This window comes from Mytilus trossulus, chromosome 2 (genome assembly GCF_036588685.1).
Source record: "Mytilus trossulus isolate FHL-02 chromosome 2, PNRI_Mtr1.1.1.hap1, whole genome shotgun sequence".
Classification (NCBI taxonomy): Eukaryota; Metazoa; Mollusca; class Bivalvia; order Mytilida; family Mytilidae; genus Mytilus; species Mytilus trossulus.
The window spans coordinates 99,502,406-99,523,277 of NC_086374.1; the positions used below are offsets into that span (position 1 = coordinate 99,502,406).

At 34.5% G+C, this 20,872-nt stretch overlaps 1 protein-coding gene across 1 annotated transcript; it reads right to left on the reverse strand.

The window, feature by feature from the left end:
* LOC134705587 (uncharacterized) lies at nt 1-20,030 on the reverse strand. The gene is made up of 3 exons (XM_063564309.1): nt 19,815-20,030; nt 2,842-2,994; nt 1-1,529 (listed from the first exon to the last, which is right to left on the reverse strand). Exons 1-3 carry the CDS (start codon nt 20,023-20,025, stop codon nt 724-726), a joined length of 1,170 nt encoding a protein of 389 aa, XP_063420379.1. The 5' UTR covers nt 20,026-20,030; the 3' UTR covers nt 1-723.
* Nucleotides 20,031-20,872: the final 842 nt, after the last annotated feature.

Sequence of the window (20,872 nt, forward strand, 5' to 3'; positions counted from 1 at the left end):
TTCGTTTTTTTGTCGTTTTTTTGGTTGTAGGTGATTTTGTTTCCTTCATCGTCATATAGTTGATCATAGCTTTTTGTTCTGTCTGCATCATGTTTGTCGTACTTCTCTTTTTCAAAGGCCTGTTTTTCAGATTGTTCGACATGTCGATTTTCGCTTTGATCTATGCGCTTACTAGAGCGATCTACTGTCTGGTCAGAATAATTTGTATTTTCTTTTGGCAGTCCTGTACTTTCTTCAACGCCTTTATTATATACATCATCCCCTTTTGCGGTTGCTTCGTTGGATTTGTCTTCTTTTGTTGTATTTACATCTTTGAGAGACATTGGACTTTCTCCTTCCTTACGTTTTTTTCCACTGCGATGTTTCTTGTTCTTACTAGATTTCTTTCGAGATTTCTGTGGTTTGTCATCATACTCCCCCATTTCTCGATGTAAATCTTTCTTTTCCGTGTATGGAGAACGTGCACCATATCTTGCTCTGTAAATTTCATCGTCTGATTTTGCATAAGCCTCATTGTCATGTTCTTGTTTATGACGTCTGCTCAAACGTGTAGATGCTGATTTCTGATTAGCCTTGTAATATGTGTCGTCATCATTTTCAGCTTCAGATGGTAATAGTACTTCATCTTCTCTTGGTAGTGCACTTGATGACCCTAAAGGATTGGGTTCTTTATAGTCACTTGACTCTCTGTCTGGACCAATGATATGTATAGTGGGTAATCCTTCATGTGCGATATCTGTAACGTTTTTTTCCGTCAACAATTCGTGAAGTAACTTTATGTTTTGTTTTAATTTTCCTTTTACCGAATGCTTCACGACTTGGAGGACGATCTTCATCGCTTCCCTTATTTGACCTAGAACCTTTTGTGAGCAAATAAATTTCAAGGTCACTATCATCAATCTGGCCACTCTCTAAACTATAACAACTAGATTGTCTGGATACATCACTTTCATAACCGGAATGAGTTTGTAAGTTTCTGCGTAAAATGTCTTTAAAAGGAGGATCTGAACTGACAATTTTCGGAGGTGGATGAACAAAGTTTTCTTCATTGTAATCATAGTCATATATCGTTTTAAAGCTATACTCAGAAGACGGTGGAATAACCATTGGTTGTTTTAAAGTTTTCGTTGGCTTTAATTTATAAGTATCATCATCGCTGTCATCAGTTGTTATGGGTCTTGGTGGAGGGAGTTCTAAGGTTGTTACGCCATATAAGACAGCAAATTTACATTTTAATCCAAGTGGTTCAGGTAACTGGCTTTGCTGTTTTGACATTTGATTATTAAAGCCATCTATTAATTTCTGTCTTTGATAGACAGTGAGAGCAGTAGGACAGGGAGCTGTATTTGTTGTCGAAACTTTTTCGTCTTTTTGTTTGATAGTATGACAACCATCAACAATATAACATGGACAGGCTAAAGTTACACAACCAAGACTTATAACTGCAATATACCATCCATAAGTTATAGTTTCTGTTTCTTTGTCATGATAGTTGTGGAATACAACAACAGCGACTACCAAGCAAATCGCTGTAAACAAAAATATGAAAATTGTAATAAAATAGCTTAGAATTAATAAACAATAATTAAACACATTCTCACAAACACCTGGTGATCGGAATAAAAAAATAATTTTATGTTATTTTTTAAAAAGCAAAGTTAATTTTTTTTTTTGGCATTCTATTTCAAAACGTATATACTTATAATCTTTTTTTTCACACACATCAATTCATTCACATTTCCCGGATGCAACATTTCAATAACACGGCGCTTTCGACAACATTTTAATTGTATATGTACTAGACATTATATTTTTAATGGCATTACCATGAGGATTGCGAATCAAGGACACAATTCTCTTTTGAAAAACAAAGCAAATTACGATTAAGTAAAAGATTTTATCTTTTGTTTTGGGTTTGACTGTCGAGAACTACCAGTTGATCTGTGTTAGATCAAGTTGGGATTATATTGTCCAAAAAACGTGATTGATACTGTACTGCTACTATGTTGATATTAATCATATAAATATTGCTATGAAATAATTACGTCAATAAAAAAATAAAGACTTAATTATCACATGTCGATATATGAGTCTTCATCTATATGAATAAACCTTAAATCGTCATCAAAAAAAATATCAAAGCAAACTAAGTAAGGATTATTGGTAGCATACGCCAAACCATCCATTAATCGAAGAAAATGTACAATGTACCACCATAATTATTTCCGCCTATCATGCATTGCCAAACTGATATTTTTCAAAACAATGTGCAGAATCTATCTATGTTTAAAAAAAAAGTTTTTTCCTCTCCAGTGCTACTGTATAAATTTCAAATAATTGCATACACTGTAATAAACATTACTATAAGCTAACAAATCAAATGATGATAATCTTAATTTTCCTGTTTATATGCTTTGAGCTAGTATATATTTGTTTAGGGGCCAGCTGAAGGACGCATCCGGGTGCGGGAATTTCTCGCCACATTGAAGACCTGTTGGTGACCTGCTGTTGTTATTTTATTTGGTCGGGTTGTTGTCTCTTTGACACATTCCCCATTTCCATTCTCAATTTTATTTTAGTTACCATGTCAACTCAAACTTTCAAAACATTTTATAGAAACACCAAATATAAAAAGAATGGTGATTTAAATCACCCACGTCGTAATATATATAATGTACGATATAATGTTTATGATTTATAAATATTCAATGAAATGCAGGATGTATTTCATACAACTGTCAAATTCAAAGGAATATTTTTAAGTTTGAATGTTTGATAATTTTTCGTATGAAACCGGATGTGACGTACCATGATTCGGTGATATTAAATATTTTACATTACCTGTTAGAAAAGCAAATGATGCAGCAGCAAACTTGATTCCTCTTATTTTTTTCAGGTCACGTGTCCAGAAGAATGTCAAAGAGGCCAAGACAATACAGATGAAGTAGAAAGAAAACCCGATGCTCATAAACACTTGCGGAATCTTGTAACTCCCTGAAATGTATAAAAATATATGATCATGTTCTTCATTACATACAATCTTTGTGTTACAATATCTGTTATGTCGATTGACTTTAGAATTTTAGCACCGAATACAAAGTTTGTTGTAGCCGTCTTAATTCTGATCAAGTTTTCAATAACACTTGTTTCCGGTTTCCTTACAGTTACATGTTCATGAATGTTTCTATCTTAGATAGTTTAAGTCGTAAATCTTTTGCCTGGTAATTTATAACATTATAATACCAAGGTTTACAAATAATTTTATTACTTAATCTTTGATTTTTTTCTATCGCACTCAACAGAATGCCTGTACCAGGTCAGGAATATGACAGTTGTTGTCCATTCGTTTGGTCTGTTTTATCGTTTAATTTGGCCATTTGATTAGAGACTTTTCATTTTGAATTTTCCTTGTCGTTAAGTATTTTTGTGATTTTACTTTTTTATGCAACTGAATAAACATTTTTTTTATTATCATAATCAAACTAAAAAATCAAACGTATTTTTCTCAACACTTTCAGTACATGTATGATATTATACCTAATAGATTAACTCTCCAAAAATGATTACAAGTGTATAGTTTATATATATAATTTGCCATTAAGCATATTGCAAACATACACTTCTTTCTTTAGTCAATTTATGCTGTATGTGTTTAAATTGATATATGGTTGACTTTTGTCATCGAAGATTGCTAGTTAACCGGTCGTGTGTCGATTGAAGATCATTGAACAGGTCCAAATTGTCGACCAACCAAAGGGAGATAATTAGAATGATAACTCGTTCAAGATACGGCTGATCACAAACGGAAAATTGTTTCTGATGGATATTTTCAAAAGTATACCTGTATGCGGAGTTAAATGTGTAAATTTGAAATACAGCATGGAAATCATGATTTATCTTCCGCCTGAGGGCATCTGTCAAACTTCATGATATAAACAGTGAGCAGAAAATATAACTGAATATTGGTATTGCTAGAGAGATTGCAAATTATCACATTAAGATATTTTTCAATTAAACAGATACATTGTTTTCAAAATTATATAAAATAACGCACATGTAGCTTCAAACGAAATATAAATAACTATAGACAAAAAAATCCAGAAATAGTTATAAAAGATACCAGAATTATAGTTTAGTACCCTAGACGCGCGTTTCGTCTACATAAGACTCATCAGTGACGCTCAGATCAAAAAAGTTATAAGACAAAAATTATGATCCCAAGCTAAGTTGGAACTTTCCAACAGTAAAGGGGTTATCCATGTTTCAACATTTTCACTAATTGAATTTTCTTCTGTATTGTGTCGTAGTCTTATAGAAATAAGTGTTAGGGTTAGGTTTAGGGATAGAGTTATTTTATTTTATAATTTATGGTTTAACTTTTAAATGTTGCAATAATGAGTATTTTTATTACAGGCGTAATTGTTGCAATACGTATACTTAATGCTTCAATGTTTATTCATAAGCAAGAAATGTACAAGAAATATGATTGCCCTACTGAAGATTCAACTTAAATAAATATGTGTCATATTTGAAACTTGCTTATCATAAAGTTATGGGGTAATAATCTTCATATATATTTTATAGGTTTAATCCCCCATTTTCAAAATAAGTTAAAGACAATTCCTGTACCAAGACAGTTGTTGTCTATTCGTTTGATGTGTTTGAGATTTTGATTTTGATTTTTTCCGTTTTGAATTTTCCTCGGAGTTTAGTATTTTTGTCATTTTACTTTTCTTATAACTGTATAAAAGTGTAGGCATACTATCACCTTCTTTTAAAGCAATCTTTTTATTCGCCTAGACATATCGCAAAGATGACAAACAATAGACCACTTTCGAGTTCATCCGTCACCGGAAAAAACTCGTCAATTATACGCGTCTTTATCACCGTCATTTGTGCGTTTAGGGGCGTCGTCACTTCGGTTCCAATGTTGAGCGAGTGGTTGGAAAACTATAATTCTATATTGTACAAATTATTCGGCCAATTGAATTCTCTAAATTAACAAGCAGCCTTGCTGTCATTAGGGAATTGTCATAAAGTACCTACAGAACAACTATTATTTCTAGTTTATCCTGCACAATGACGCTTGATGAACGTAGATAGTGCAGGGATACAGGCGACCCCTCTATATGGTAAATGGCGTCATAAAGGCGCGTATAATTGACGAGTTTTTTCCGGTGACGGATGAACTCGAAAGTGGTCTATACCGACCATATATTTTTTTATCCTGCAATTGGTTGTTCTATTATACTTTAACAGCACTACAGATATCGCTATGCTGTATCTGTATACTATACAGATATCGAATTAAAGCTCCGCCCACTGCCGAACTGAGTATTTTATGAACCTGCGTGACCTCAGAATGTGTATTGCAGTCGCATTCCACCGACATATCAATTGCGATAACTGTTATACGTTCTGTTTGTTTTCAAACATTTCTTTAGAGCAATAAGAACCACATCAATTTACTGATAACATACACACATGAACTGCAGTCTTTTCTACGATGACAACTATCGATTTCAAAACTTGAATGTGTATGATTATGTAACAAAAACAACCATGTCAATTTCAGCATGCATGTTAAGTGAATGTCGAGTCTGAAGCGTAAGACAACTCGTACACTCCTAGTTTTTGAAATTAGTTGCTATGTTAAAATAGATAATTATTCACCTTGAGCGATGTATTATTGTTGACCATTCGAGATTCTTTTTTTGCGAACCCGTCTTCAGCAGAATGTGTGATTACTGTATCGTATTACTACACGGGCCTCATGGGATTTCAAATCGCATTCACCTTGTTTCCTAGCCTCTTACAAATACAGCTGATATTTAAAGACACTAAACAGTTATTGTTTTAAATTTTATCCTGCAATTAATTCTGTATATTATATTTGTTCTTTGAAAGACGCAAAAACACATGTTTTGCATTTGTTTTCGATTTGAAATTCCTTGAGGCCCGAATGGTCAACAATAATACATCGCACGATGTGAATAATTATCTATTTTAACATAACAACTAATTTCAACAGTAAAAACAAATAAAAAAAACATTGTCCATTTTGAAACAGGAGTGTACGAGTTGTCCTACGCTTCAAATTCGACAATTACTAAATTGCATGCTTAAATTGACATGGTTCAACTTGTTTTTGTTACACATTCAAGTTTTGAAATCGATTGTTGTCATCGTAGATAAGACTGCTGTTCATTTGTGTATGTGATCAGGAAATTGGTGTGATTGCTCTAAAGAAATGTTTGAAAACAAACATAACGTATAAAAGTAATCGATAATTCGCAATTGATACGTCATTTGAATGCGACTGGAATACACATTCTGATGTCACTCTGATTCATAAAATACTCAGTCCGGCAGTGGGCGAAGCTGTTAAGCGATACATGTATAATATACAGATACAGCATAGCGATATCTGTAGGGCTGTATCTATATATATAGAAGGGTTTGGGTGGGGTTCAATGATTAAATAATAATGCCCTTTAAAAATGAAAAATAGAGAATAACAGGCAAAAAAAAAGGAAGATTAGAGAAATGCGTGGTCTATTTTTTTGAAGATTAGAGAAAAAAGGGGTTATATTTTTTGAAGATTAGAGAAAGAAGGGGTGAAAATTAAATATTTACAGAATAACAGACCCCCCCTCCAGATCCTCATATAGTATAACACCCAATTGCAGGATAAATCTAAATATCAGCAGGCTCATGCATTTATAGTAGTGTAGTATAATTTTTGTTCTGATTCTATTTTGTTTAATGTTTCGAATTTTTATATATAGTTCAAGTTTTAAACGTAGTTATAATATTCGTTAATGTAATAGCCGTAATTGTTGCAGTTGATATACCTATGCCTCAGTGTTTTTGCACAAGGAAGAATTATACAAGAAATACGATTGCCCTACTGAAGATTCAACTTCAATAAAAGCTGTGTCATGTTTTGAACTTGCTCATTATAAGAGAGGTTTGAAAACCTTTCTTTTATATGAAAGCATAGCACGGTCGACATTACTTTCTTAAGCAATGATATTTTATTAATTTACCTATTACGCATTACTACGACTTCAAATAAAACAAGCCATTACATTAATATATAATAAGCATTATAAACATAAAGAATTCAATGTCAACAGGGTTATGAACTTTACTTTGATAGATTATGTAGTATAATTTTTGTTGTTGTATTTGCTATTTTTTTCATCGATTTTCAAAAAGGGTTTCTTATGTTCTGTTTTTTTGGTATACAATCATTTATGAAACTTTTATTTTTCTATTGATCGCGGTTACAGAAGGGGAGTATGATATTAATTTATATACTTTGAACATGTCTTCTTAAATTCCGTGTTATGGTGTTGGCTCATATACTTATAAAATATCTTCTGACATTCTGTGTTATGGTGCTGGTTCATATACTTATAAAATATCTTCTGACATTCTGCGTTATGGTGTTAATTCATATACTTTGAACATGTCTTCTGACATTCTGCGTTATGGTGTTAATTCATATACTTTGAACATGTCTTCTGACATTCTGTGATATGGTGTTGGCTCAAACATACACATGAACATGTCCTCTGGCATTCTGTGTTATGGTGTTGGCTCAAACATACACATGAACATGTCCTCTGGCATTCTGTATTATGGTGCTGTTCATATACTTATAAACATATCTTCTGACATTCTGTGTTATGGTGTTGGCTCATACAATCACATGAACATGTCTTCTGGCATTCTGTGTTATGTGGTATGGTGTTGGCTCAAACATACACATGAACATGTCTTCTGACATGCTGATTTGTGGTGTTGGCTCAAACAAACAAATTAGCATGTCTTCTGAAATTCTGATTTATAGTGTTGGCTCATACATACACATGAACATGTCTTCTGAAATTCTGATTCATAGTGTTTGCTCAAACAAACGCATGATCATGTCTTCCGGCATTCTGATTCATTGTGTGGGCTCATACATACACATGAACATGTTTTCTTGCTTTCCTTGTTTATGTGTTCCTGTTGACATGATTTGACATGATCAACTTTTTTTATTCATAGTTGGAACTTTATTGCTTTGTTTCGAAATCACTAGTTGTTATATCAAATCATTATGATTGAATAAACGAAAAAAGAAAGAATAATTCATGATTTAAAATCGATAAACCCACTTGACAAAACCGTAGTCAATGCCTCATTTATGTTCAAAATAATAAACGAAAACAATAATGTAACGCAACAACAAACGACAACCACGGAATACCAGGGCCCTGATTTGGGACATGCGCATAAAGAATGTGACATTTACGTGGATCTTGCAGCAAAGCATGATTTTTTCAAAGGCATAATATCAAAATGTTGTCCAATGTTGTTTATATTATGGACAAGGAATGTTATTTACTTTACGTGATTTAATAATTTTTGGTGACAGCATCAAACCACGTGATTTGAACTTATAAAATGTGTTTTTTATAAGTCACGTTGATCTAATAAATGTGTGCATATTATTCTTATGGCTGGCTGCCTTTTGTCATAAACTATATTGCTTGTCGTGTAATAACTAATATATGTTTATCACCTACAAAATATCATGATCTATTATTGAGGTTGCTTATGGATTTAATATGATTAAGCATAACGAATAACATTGATTAGACATTTTCATGGAATTTACAAGTGGTATTTCACTACTAGGTCAGATGCGTCAGTTCAAATTAGATATGTCAAAATCGTCATCAAACGTTTTAATGGGGGAAATGCATTTACCATGAAAAGAAAAAGTAATAATAAAATGTTTAATCAAGGGAAATGTATGCAAGTGAATAACATTCAACCATAATAAAAAGTGTAGGTATGATAGTATGCAAGCAATTATAGGTAACCGTACGGCCTTCAACATTGAAAAAGTAAAAAAAGACGGCCATAAAAGACATAGATATGAAATATATGAAACAATTCAATGGAACAAAACTAATGGTGTAAGCAATAACAAATTATAATATTACTTTCTTCCTTCGCTATGTGAACAAACCCATGCTCTAAATCCAATAAAATTTGTTTGCACATGCGTATCTTGACTTCTTCAGAATAATGAATTTTATCAAATTATCATGCATTTAATACATTTCCTTAACTTTAAAACACTTTCAAACTCTCAAGGAGGCTCGCGGGTACAAAAATTCTGCAAAAAATAAAACCTTCATTTTTTCATTACAAAATTATTTATTACACTATTAGTTATTACCTTGTGATATGGTACGAAAATCAACCAAAAAATCGATTCGGTTTGGCCCAGATGACTTTTACAATGTTATATCATTGAAAAAACTCGTTCCAAATTATCTCCCTATGGTGCAAAAATACCAGTTTTTGGCATTAAACTTTTAATATCTTTTTTAACTCATCGGTAATCTATATTTGTTAGTATTGTTTTCAAATAAGCTGTATGTACATAAACTAAATAATTATAAAATTTAAGCGATTTCTGTAATTAGGTTATATTTCCATTTCGATATTACCTCTATTTCTCCTATTAGTTCAACAGAAAAAAAAGACATTGACAAAAATGTATACTTCTTTCGAAGGCAGATTGTGAACGTTGAACCCATTTTTTTTTTATTTCATTTTTCTAAAAAATATAGCGAAATCCTATATTAGAAAAAAAAATATGTATACCCGGGAGCCCTCTTAAATACTGCTTATGATGTAACTAATTCATTTATTATGACTGTAATGTGTTGCATGAAATTGTCATATTTGGCCTACATACGACAACCGTTCATGCTGGCTGTTCAAAATCCTCCCTCTGAAAAATCACAGTGCCGTTTGCTTCTTTGCAAACAAAAAAGGGAGGTTCATAGAAGAGCCTACACAAACGCTGTTACATGCACTTATACTTATCGGACATATATAAATTACCTTAATTGTCCTATTCAGAATCGAAATAATTGATGCAAGCTATTCTACTTTAGTGTATAGGCATTATATTCGTGTTATTTTAGCCCTCATTATCGCTCAGGCAAAAATAATCACGAATAGTATGCCTATTCATGTTAAAACTACAATAAAGTATAGTTTGCATCAATTATTTCTTAAAACAAACTACGAAAACTAACTATCATGACATAATTTAATGAACGGTAACCACTGAACTGCAGGCAGCTAACTTGGGTCAATAACATAAAGAATGTGTCTGGTTAAAACATGTGTGTGAGTGCTCAATCATCCACCTAAACTGGGAATGTGTCTGGTTAAAACATGTTTGTGAGTGCTCAATCATCCACCTAAACTGGGAATGTGTCTGGTTAAAACATGTTTGTGAGTGCTCAATCATCCACCTAAACTGGGAATGTGTCTGGTTAAAACATGTTTGTGAGTGCTCAATCATCCACCTAAACTGGGAATGTGTCTGGTTAAAACATGTGTGTGAGTGCTCAATCATCCACCTAAACTGGGAATGTGTCTGGTTAAAACATGTCTGTGAGTGCTCAATCATCCACCTAAACTGGGAATGTGTCTGGTTTAAACATGTTTGTGAGTGCTCAATCATCCACCTTAACTGGGAATGTGTCTGGTTAAAACATGTCTGTGAGTGCTCAATCATCCACCTAAACTGGGAATGTGTCTGGTTAAAACATGTTTGTGAGTGCTCAATCATCCACCTAAACTGGGAATGTGTCTGGTTAAAACATGTTTGTGAGTGCTCAATCATCCACCTAAACTGGGAATGTGTCTGGTTAAAACATGTTTGTGAGTGCTCAATCATCCACCTAAACTGGGAATGTGTCTGGTTAAAACATGTTTGTGAGTGCTCAATCATCCACCTAAACTGGGAATGTGTCTGGTTAAAACATGTTTGTGAGTGCTCAATCATCCACCTAAATTGGGAATGTGTCTGGTTAAAACATGTTTGTGAGTGCTCAATCATCCACCTAAACTGGGAATGTGTCTGGTTAAACATGTTTGTGAGTGCTCAATCATCCACCTAAACTGGGAATGTGTCTGGTTAAAACATGTTTGTGAGTGCTCAATCATCCACCTAAACTGGGAATGTGTCTGGTTAAAACATGTTTGTGAGTGCTCAATCATCCACCTAAACTGGGAATGTGGTAAATGTGTCTGGTTAAAACATGTTTGTGAGTGCTCAATCATCCACCTAAACTGGGAATGTGTCTGGTTAAAACATGTTTGTGAGTGCTCAATCATCCACCTAAACTGGGAATGTGTCTGGTTAAAACATGTTTGTGAGTGCTCAATCATCCACCTAAACTGGGAATGTGTCTGGTTAAAACATGTTTGTGAGTGCTCAATCATCCACCTAAACTGGGAATGTGTCTGGTTAAAACATGTTTGTGAGTGCTCAATCATCCACCTAAACTGGGAATGTGTCTGGTTAAAACATGTTTGTGAGTGCTCAATCATCCACCTAAACTGGGAATGTGTCTGGTTAAAACATGTTTGTGAGTGCTCAATCATCCACCTAAACTGGAAATGTGGTAAATGTGTCTGGTTAAAACATGTTTGTAAGTGCTCAATCATCCACCTAAACTGGGAATGTGTCTGGTTAAAACATGTGTGTGAGTGCTCAATCATCCACCTAAACTGGGAATGTGTCTGGTTAAAACATGTGTGTGAGTGCTCAATCATCCACCTAAACTGGGAATGTGGTATAATGGTTAAAACATGTTTGTGAGTGCTCAATCATTCACCTAAACTGGGAATGTGTCTGGTTAAAACATGTTTGTGAGTGCTCAATCATCCACCTAAACTGGGAATGTGTCTGGTTAAAACATGTTTGTGAGTGCTAAATCATCCACCTAAACTGGGAATGTGTCTGGTTAAAACATGTTTGTGAGTGCTCAATCATCCACCTAAACTGGGAATGTGGTAAATGTGTCTGGTTAAAACATGTTTGTGAGTGCTCAATCATCCACCTAAACTGGGAATGTGGTAAATGTGTCTGGTTAAAACATGTTTGTGAGTGCTCAATCATCCACCTAAACTGGGAATGTGTCTGGTTAAAACATGTGTGTGAGTGCTCAATCATCCACCTAAACTGGGAATGTGTCTGGTTAAAACATGTGTGTGAGTGCTCAATCATCCACCTAAACTGGGAATGTGGTATAATGGTTAAAACATGTTTGTGAGTGCTCAATCATTCACCTAAACTGGGAATGTGTCTGGTTAAAACATGTTTGTGAGTGCTCAATCATCCACCTAAACTGGGAATGTGTCTGGTTAAAACATGTTTGTGAGTGCTAAATCATCCACCTAAACTGGGAATGTGTCTGGTTAAAACATGTTTGTGAGTGCTCAATCATCCACCTAAACTGGGAATGTGGTAAATGTGTCTGGTTAAAACATGTTTGTGAGTGCTCAATCATCCACCTAAACTGGGAATGTGTCTGGTTAAAACATGTTTGTGAGTGCTCAATCATCCACCTAAACTGGGAATGTGTCTGGTTAAAACATGTTTGTGAGTGCTAAATCATCCACCTAAACTGGGAATGTGTCTGGTTAAAACATGTTTGTGAGTGCTCAATCATCCACCTAAACTGGGAATGTGGTAAATGTGTCTGGTTAAAACATGTTTGTGAGTGCTCAATCATCCACCTAAACTGGGAATGTGTCTGGTTAAAACATGTTTGTGAGTGCTCAATCATCCATCTAAACTGGGAATGTGTCTGGTTAAAACATGTTTGTGAGTGCTCAATCATCCACCTAAACTGGGAATGTGTCTGGTTAAAACATGTTTGTGAGTGCTAAATCATCCACCTAAACTGGGAATGTGTCTGGTTAAAACATGTGTGTGAGTGCTCAATCATCCACCTAAACTGGGAATGTGGTAAATGTTTCTGGTTAAAACATGTTTGTGAGTGCTCAATCATCCACCTAAACTGGGAATGTGGTAAATGTGTCTGGTTAAAACATGTTTGTGAGTGCTTAATCATCCACCTAAACTTGGAATGTGGTAAATGTGTCTGGTTAAAACATGTTTGTGAGTGCTCAATCATCCACCTAAACTGGGAATGTGGTAAATGTGTCTGGTTAAAACATGTTTGTGAGTGCTCAATCATCCACCTAAACTGGGAATGTGGTAAATGTGTCTGGTTAAAACATGTTTGTGAGTGCTCAATCATCCACATAAACTGGAAATGTGGTAAATGTGTCTGGTTAAAACATGTTTGTGAGTGCTCAATCATCCACCTAAACTGGGAATGTGGTATAATAGCACAACATAAGAAAAAACTATAAAAATAAGTTGAAAAAGGCTCAAAACATCAGCTCGAATCAAACATTTTAAAGCAAACTAAATATTATTGTTAAATATATTACATATTTTACATTCATAGATCTACAATCGTTCTTGGTATTACACAGGGTCATGTTTTTCTATAGATATAGGAAGATGTGGTGTGAGTGCCAATGAGACAACTCTCCATCCAAATAACAATTTAAAAAGAAACCATTATAGGTTAAAGTACGGCCTTCAACACGAAGCCTTGGCTCACACCGAACAACAAGCTATGACTGTTTATGACGTCTTTACACAAAATCAATGTTGGTATATAATTCAGTATTAGATGCATGATTTGTTTACTAGTTGTTAGTGGCTTTGAACGAGCTGCCAGTAACTGTGAGTTATGCATGAATTGTTGTTATTCTCCCCTATATATTTGACATAAGGTAAAGGATAATTAGTGACACGCTTAAACTGTTGAGAGATATAGACATAATTTTGTTTTTGCATTGCTCATGACCTGAAATCCTTATCATACATATACAACGTTATTTAGGTGCACAGTTTATACTCGTTTGGTCTTTTTTTTAACAGAAATTGATAGTCCGCAATCAATAAAAATCTCATGCATGTCTCTTTATTTTTAATAAAAAAAATCCAAATCAAAAATATATGTTGAAACTTTATTTAGTGATGAATTGAAGGATGCTTAATAAATCCTTTCGTGTTCCTAATGAAATTAAAAACCAATTCTTCAGAGAACAATTGAAGGTCTTTCCACCTCGATAATAAATTTGAAAATTTAAAAAATGATGTTGAAAAATGTCACTCCTGATTGATGTAATTTGTTACTTCAAACTGATATAAGAAATATAAGTACTTTTTCACAGGATTAGTCTGAAATACGCTACTTCCGGTTAGAAAAGGGTCATTTCCGGTTTCTCCACAACCATACAAGGGATTGACCTGAGGTCTTCCAACTTGAGTTCACTGACCTATGACCTTGACATTGGGGTCAAGATCGAAGGCTAAGCTCATGTTATAAATTTTGAATTTTGCTTGTTATCGTTATTCTAAAGAAACTGTTACAGTTAATGATATGATGTGTTGGCCAAATTACTGTTTATGATAAGGGGCAACTTCAACCTATTTCAGTCGAAATGTTTCGGTCAACTCTTATGTACTTCAAATCAGTAATACTACACAACCATACAAGTGATTGACCTGGGTTCTTTCGATTTGAGATCACTGACCTTTGAACTTTTAAGAAATACTTTCATAAATATAATATATGTCGTGTACATGTTGCAATTTTGTACAGGTTATAACATGTACAAAAATATTGTACATGTTATAATTTGTACAATGCTATAATATCAGATTATTACATGGTATTTTTCATATCACATGTATTATCAGCCCTAGGTTCAATATCAGCCCAAGAGCTGCATGGCTCGAGGGCTGATAATACATGCGATATGAAAAATGACATGTTATAATCTTTTTATCATATGCTTCAACAATGGAGAAAAATCAGATTCATATATTGATCCTTTTACTTGGTTCCCAAATAGAAGTTCAAAGAGTGACAAGTTATCATATACTTAGACTAAATAACATATGATTTTTACTGTATGATAATAGCATTATACAGGTTATTACTTGTATAAATATAATTGTACAAGTAATAACCTGTACAAATTTTGTGCAGAAACAGATAATAACTTGTACAAATCATTATTTTAACTTGGCCTATTTGAAGTTCACAACAAATTGTTTCTCTTTTAACATATAATTCATTACTTTGCCTAAAGGTATAAACTCTCAATATATGATTACATTAAATATATCAAATATGTGAACAAAACTGTTCATTTAAGTAGTCAAAACTAAATTGTTAAGATGGAAAACAGTATAGAAAAGAAATTTCATGATGAAATAATTAAAGTGTGTGATGACAATGAATCTTCTCATAATTCAATATTTACACGTGAAAGATATAGAGAGACTATTGGAAATGTAAAGGAAGCAAAATTAAGTTCCTAAACGACTGCTCTTCGAAGATATTTGTAAGGCAATATGATGATGTTTTGAGTGTAGCAGGCATTGAAAAATTCATTCGCAAAGGTGACGATTATTTTTACTCAGTATTGTACAGTAGATGAACTTTAAGTGTTGATTAGAACTGCACATTCTGGAATTGGCCATGGAGGCATCCACAAGACATATAAGGAGTTAAAAAAAACAATTTGAAAATATCAGCAGAGAAATAATCAGAATTTGGACACAAACACTGAAACCGAAATTAATCTGGACAAAAACACTGAAATTAATGTTTTAACTAGTACAAGCACTGAAACTGGTGTTTCACAAATTTCAAAATAATATGTGCGAGAAAACGAGCCCTGTCAGGCCAACAAATACAGGCCGATGAGATGTTGTCTTCTTCCAAAAAAAGATTAAAAGATTTATAAATTAGAACAATGTCATAATACCAGTAGAAAGAGTAGACCGTTGGCCTATGGACTGTAAAAACATCAATGGTGTTGTGCTTGATATTGCAGAAAATGGATATAAGATAGGTACAAAGTTGGACTCATGCTCGGTTTTATGAGCCGAAATCAAATTGAAAAGATTCAGAGAAAGGAATTGACAATATTTGACATACAAGATAACACAGAGGTTAACGTCAGAAAAGCAGTACAATATTGATTTCTTTGAGTGGTGGCCAAGGTCATGTTCGCTGTCGGGGTGGCTGTAAAAAAGGCAAATGTAAATACAAAAAAAATGATTTTTTTGTGTAATTCAAGATGCCATGCTTCCTTGTCCTTCGCAAACAAATAGGTTTTTTAATCCATTAGGCTTGACTTATATTTCCAATGTATGATATCATGTATGCAATTTTTTGTCATGATGTATATTTGAAAATAAATGAATAAAGGGTACCAATTTATGTTTGCTTTTAACGACCATGTCACTTTGTACCAGAAGTTTGTGTTTACGTGCAATCTAGATGTTGAGCTAAATTTGCACGAGGTGTCACGTTAGCTTATATTATTACTTTGCGTCCTTCATTCATCTGTAAAATTCTAACATTTCAAAAATAATGCTGATAAACTGTTAACACTTGGAAATAAGAACAGAAGAACAAACACAATATAAATTTTAAAAAATACAAAAGATAGTGAGTTGTACAAGTTATTATCTTTTTCTCCACAAACTTTGTACAGGTTATTACTTGTACAATTATATTTATACAAGTAATAACCTGTATGATGGCATCATACGAGTAATTACTTGTATGAAAATTTTGTATAAGTAATAACCTGTACAAAATAATAAAATGTACACGACATATATAACCATCCATTGTAATATTTTTGTCGGCACTCACAGAATAGGTAACACACAAAATAACTTGTATTTTCTTGTCTACAAAATGATTAATGAGAAAAAAATATAACATCCTATTGATGGAAATTCTCCAATTTAAAATATTTATGACGAACGTAGCACACATAGATGTAATCACTATACAAAACAAACATATTACGAATTTACGAACTAGTGTGAAACAAGCTGGCGTGAATATTCATGAGGCTAGTGTAGTCGTCAATAGTATTCATGAGATGAGACCGCGTTCGATTAAGTGTCGTGAGAATTATAGCAATATCAAATATATATTTATATATAAATTCATATAGAGATATAAATGATTGCCATTGAGAGAACTTTCCACCAGAGACCAACTGAAAAGGAATTTGGAAAATTGCAGGTCTCAAAAATGCCTTCAATAATTAGCAAAACATAAAGCCTATATTCAGATATAAAGGCTCCGAAACGACTCCATGTGATTAACCCTAGTCATATTTAGGGCCCTTTAAAGCTTGCTGCTCCGTGTGAGCCAATGCTCATTGTTGAAGAGCGTACTTTCACCTATAATGGTTTACTTTTACAAATTGCGACTTGGATGGAGAGCTGTCTCATTTGCACTTATCTTATATCTATGTAAATCAATTCAAGACAAACAACAAATGATTTCACCAAAACACTTATTAGTGTAAAATCATTCTTACTATAAAAATATTTAGTTGAATTGTTAAGGACTATATTAGACTTACGATACATTTTACACTTAGGTATTTTTTTAAACAATAATTACAAACCAATACGACAAACAGCAACCAAGGACATTTGTTATCAATGCCAAGCGTCTGGCTTGGGACAAACTCATAAAATAAACGGAGGAAAATGTTGTGCTCATTGTTGCTCAATCATTATCCGACATTAGAGTATGTAACAACAGAACATAAGTACAAACAAATTCATTTGCAAAGGACTTGCCGCGTAAGATTTTTTTTTTAAATCGTACAACTTACAAAATGATAAAAGGTACAAAATAGCGATCAGAGAGTTCTTGCAGTCACTGATGGGAAGTTATACCGATCAGAGAGTTCTTGCAGTCACTGATGGGAAGTTATACCGATCAGAGAGTTCTTGCAGTCACTGATGGGAAGTTATACCGATCAGAGAGTTCTTGCAGTCACTGATGGGAAGTTATACCGATCAGAGAGTTCTTGAATTCACTGATGGGAAGTTATACCGATCAGAGAGTTCTTGCAGTCACTGGTGGGAAGTTATACCGATCAGAGAGTTCTTGCAGTCACTGATGGGAAGTTATACCGATCAGAGAGTTCTTGCAGTCACTGATGGGAAGTTAAACCGATCAGAGAGTTCTTGCAGTCACTGATGGGAAGTTATACCGATCAGAGAGTATGTAGTCACTGATGGGAAATTATACCGATCAGGGAGTTCTTGCAGTCACTGATGGGAAGTTATACCGATCAGAGAGTTCTTGCAGTCACTGATGGGAAGTTATACCGATCAGAGAGTTCTTGCAGTCACTGATGGGAAGTTATACCGATCAGAGAGTTCTTGAAGTCACTGATGGGAAGTTATACCGATCAGAGAGTTCTTGCAGTCACTGGTGGGAAGTTATACCGATCAGAGAGTTCTTGCAGTCACTGATGGGAAGTTATACCGATCAGAGAGTTCTTGCAGTCACTGATGGGAAGTTATACCGATCAGAGAGTTCTTGCAGTCACTGATGGGAAGTTATACCGATCAGAGAGTTCTTGCAGTCACTGATCGGAAGTTATACCGATCAGAGAGTTCTTGAAGTCACTGATGGGAAGTTATACCGATCAGAGAGTTCTTGCAGTCACTGATGGGAAATTATACCGATCAGAGAGTTCTTGCAGTCACTGATGGGAAGTTATACCGATCAGAGAGTTCTTGCAGTCACTGATGGGAAGTTATACCGATCAGAGAGTTATTGCAGTCACTGATGGGAAGTTATACCGATCAGAGAGTTCTTGCAGTCACTGATGGGAATTTATACCGATCAGAGAGTTCTTGAAGTCACTGATGGGAATTTATACCGATCAGAGAGTTCTTGAAGTCACTGATGGGAAGTTACTGATCAGAGAGTTCTTGCAGTCACTGATGGAAATTTATACCGATCAGAGAGTTCTTGAAGTCACTGATGGGAAGTTATACCGATCAGAGAGTTCTTGCAGTCACTGATGGGAAGTTATACCGATCAGAGAGTTATTGCAGTCACTGATGGGAAGTTATACCGATCAGAGAGTTCTTGCAGTCACTGATGGGAATTTATACCGATCAGAGAGTTCTTGAAGTCACTGATGGGAATTTATACCGATCAGAGAGTTCTTGAAGTCACTGATGGGAAGTTACTGATCAGAGAGTTCTTGCAGTCACTGATGGGAATTTATACCGATCAGAGAGTTCTTGAAGTCACTGATGGGAAGTTATACCGATCAGAGAGTTCTTGCAGTCACTGATGGGAAGTTATACCGATCAGAGAGTATGTAGTCACTGATGGGAAATTATACCGATCAGAGAGTTCTTGCAGTCACTGATGGGACGTTATACCGATCAGAGAGTTCTTGCAGTCACTGATGGGAAGTTCAAAGCTGATTACCGATCAGAGAGTTCTTGAAGTCACTGATGGGAATTTATACCGATCAGAGAGTTCTTGAAGTCACTGATGGGAAGTTACTGATCAGAGAGTTCTTGCAGTCACTGATGGGAATTTATACCGATCAGAGAGTTCTTGAAGTCACTGATGGGAAGTTATACCGATCAGAGAGTTCTTGCAGTCACTGATGGGAAGTTATACCGATCAGAGAGTATGTAGTCACTGATGGGAAATTATACCGATCAGAGAGTTCTTGCAGTCACTGATGGGACGTTATACCGATCAGAGAGTTCTTGCAGTCACTGATGGGAAGTTCAAAGCTGATTACCGATCAGAGAGTTCTTGAAGTCACTGATGGGAAGTTACTGATCAGAGAGTTCTTGCAGTCACTGATGGGAATTTATACCGATCAGAGAGTTCTTGAAGTCACTGATGGGAAGTTATACCGATCAGAGAGTTCTTGCAGTCACTGATGGGAAGTTCAAAGCTGATTACCGATCAGAGAGTTCTTGCAGTCACTGATGGGAAGTTTAAAAGCTGAATTTTCAGTAATAAATACATAAAAAGCATGCTTACCGTATACGTTCAACTTGGAGTCCATAATATTGCTACAAGGAACACTACCGCCATGATTGTAGATGCATGTAAAGAATACTCCCTGATAACCAGAGACGAAGTCCGTGTTAAACCTTATCCAATAAGGTAATATCAAAGACAAGAAACATAGGACAAATCCAGCAATTAATAAAACAAGAACAACAATACGGTACACCAGAAGTTGTTCCATGTCAAGTTGGCCTGTAAAAATAATAATAATATAAAAGTTGTTGTTTGATAATGTATCTAATAATGATTCAACCGAATAATTGGGAAGGAGGATTTAAATCCACGAAAGATTTCGAATCCGGATGTTCTACATAAATAGTTAAAGTTCAAAAAGGTAACTAACAAATAATAATTGGTTTTTTATTATCACGATATGTCCATTTAATGTACATTAGTAGTATATTTCTATATTGATTTAGTATTTTCAGTATATAGAAAGTGTGAATCGAAAAAATAAGAAATCGGAAATATGTAAACACTTCATGCAAAAAAATATGTTTTCTGCGATGAAAATATGTTTAATATAAAAAAAAACTCGATGGATTGCGTCCGGAATTACTTCATCTGATAACGGGAGATTTTTATATCCAACTGTAAATCAAAGTGAAACGATTTTGGAATCGATTATAACATCCCTTGAAAAGAATCAAGTGTATCTGTAAAACGAAAAAGAAAGGACTAGTTCTTTCCACTCATCTCTGTTCTGTGCTTTCTTTTCTAGTACACCCCAGCTGATTCCATGTTCTTTCATTTCAGCTTCAACTGTTCTTCTCCAAGTTGTTTTGGGGCGTCCTATCTTCCTTTTCCCCTCAGGTGTCCATCTTAAGGCTACTCTGGTCAAGTCCTCTGCTGGTCTTCTTAGAACATGGCCAATCCATCGCCATCTTTTCTGTTTCAATAAAGTCTCCATGTTGTTGGATCCTGTTGTTTCATGGAGGTCTTTGTTGGTAATCTTACGCGGCCAGAATATCCTTAAGATCTTTCTAAGGCAACCATTGTGAAAACTGGAGAGCTTGTTGATGTCTTTT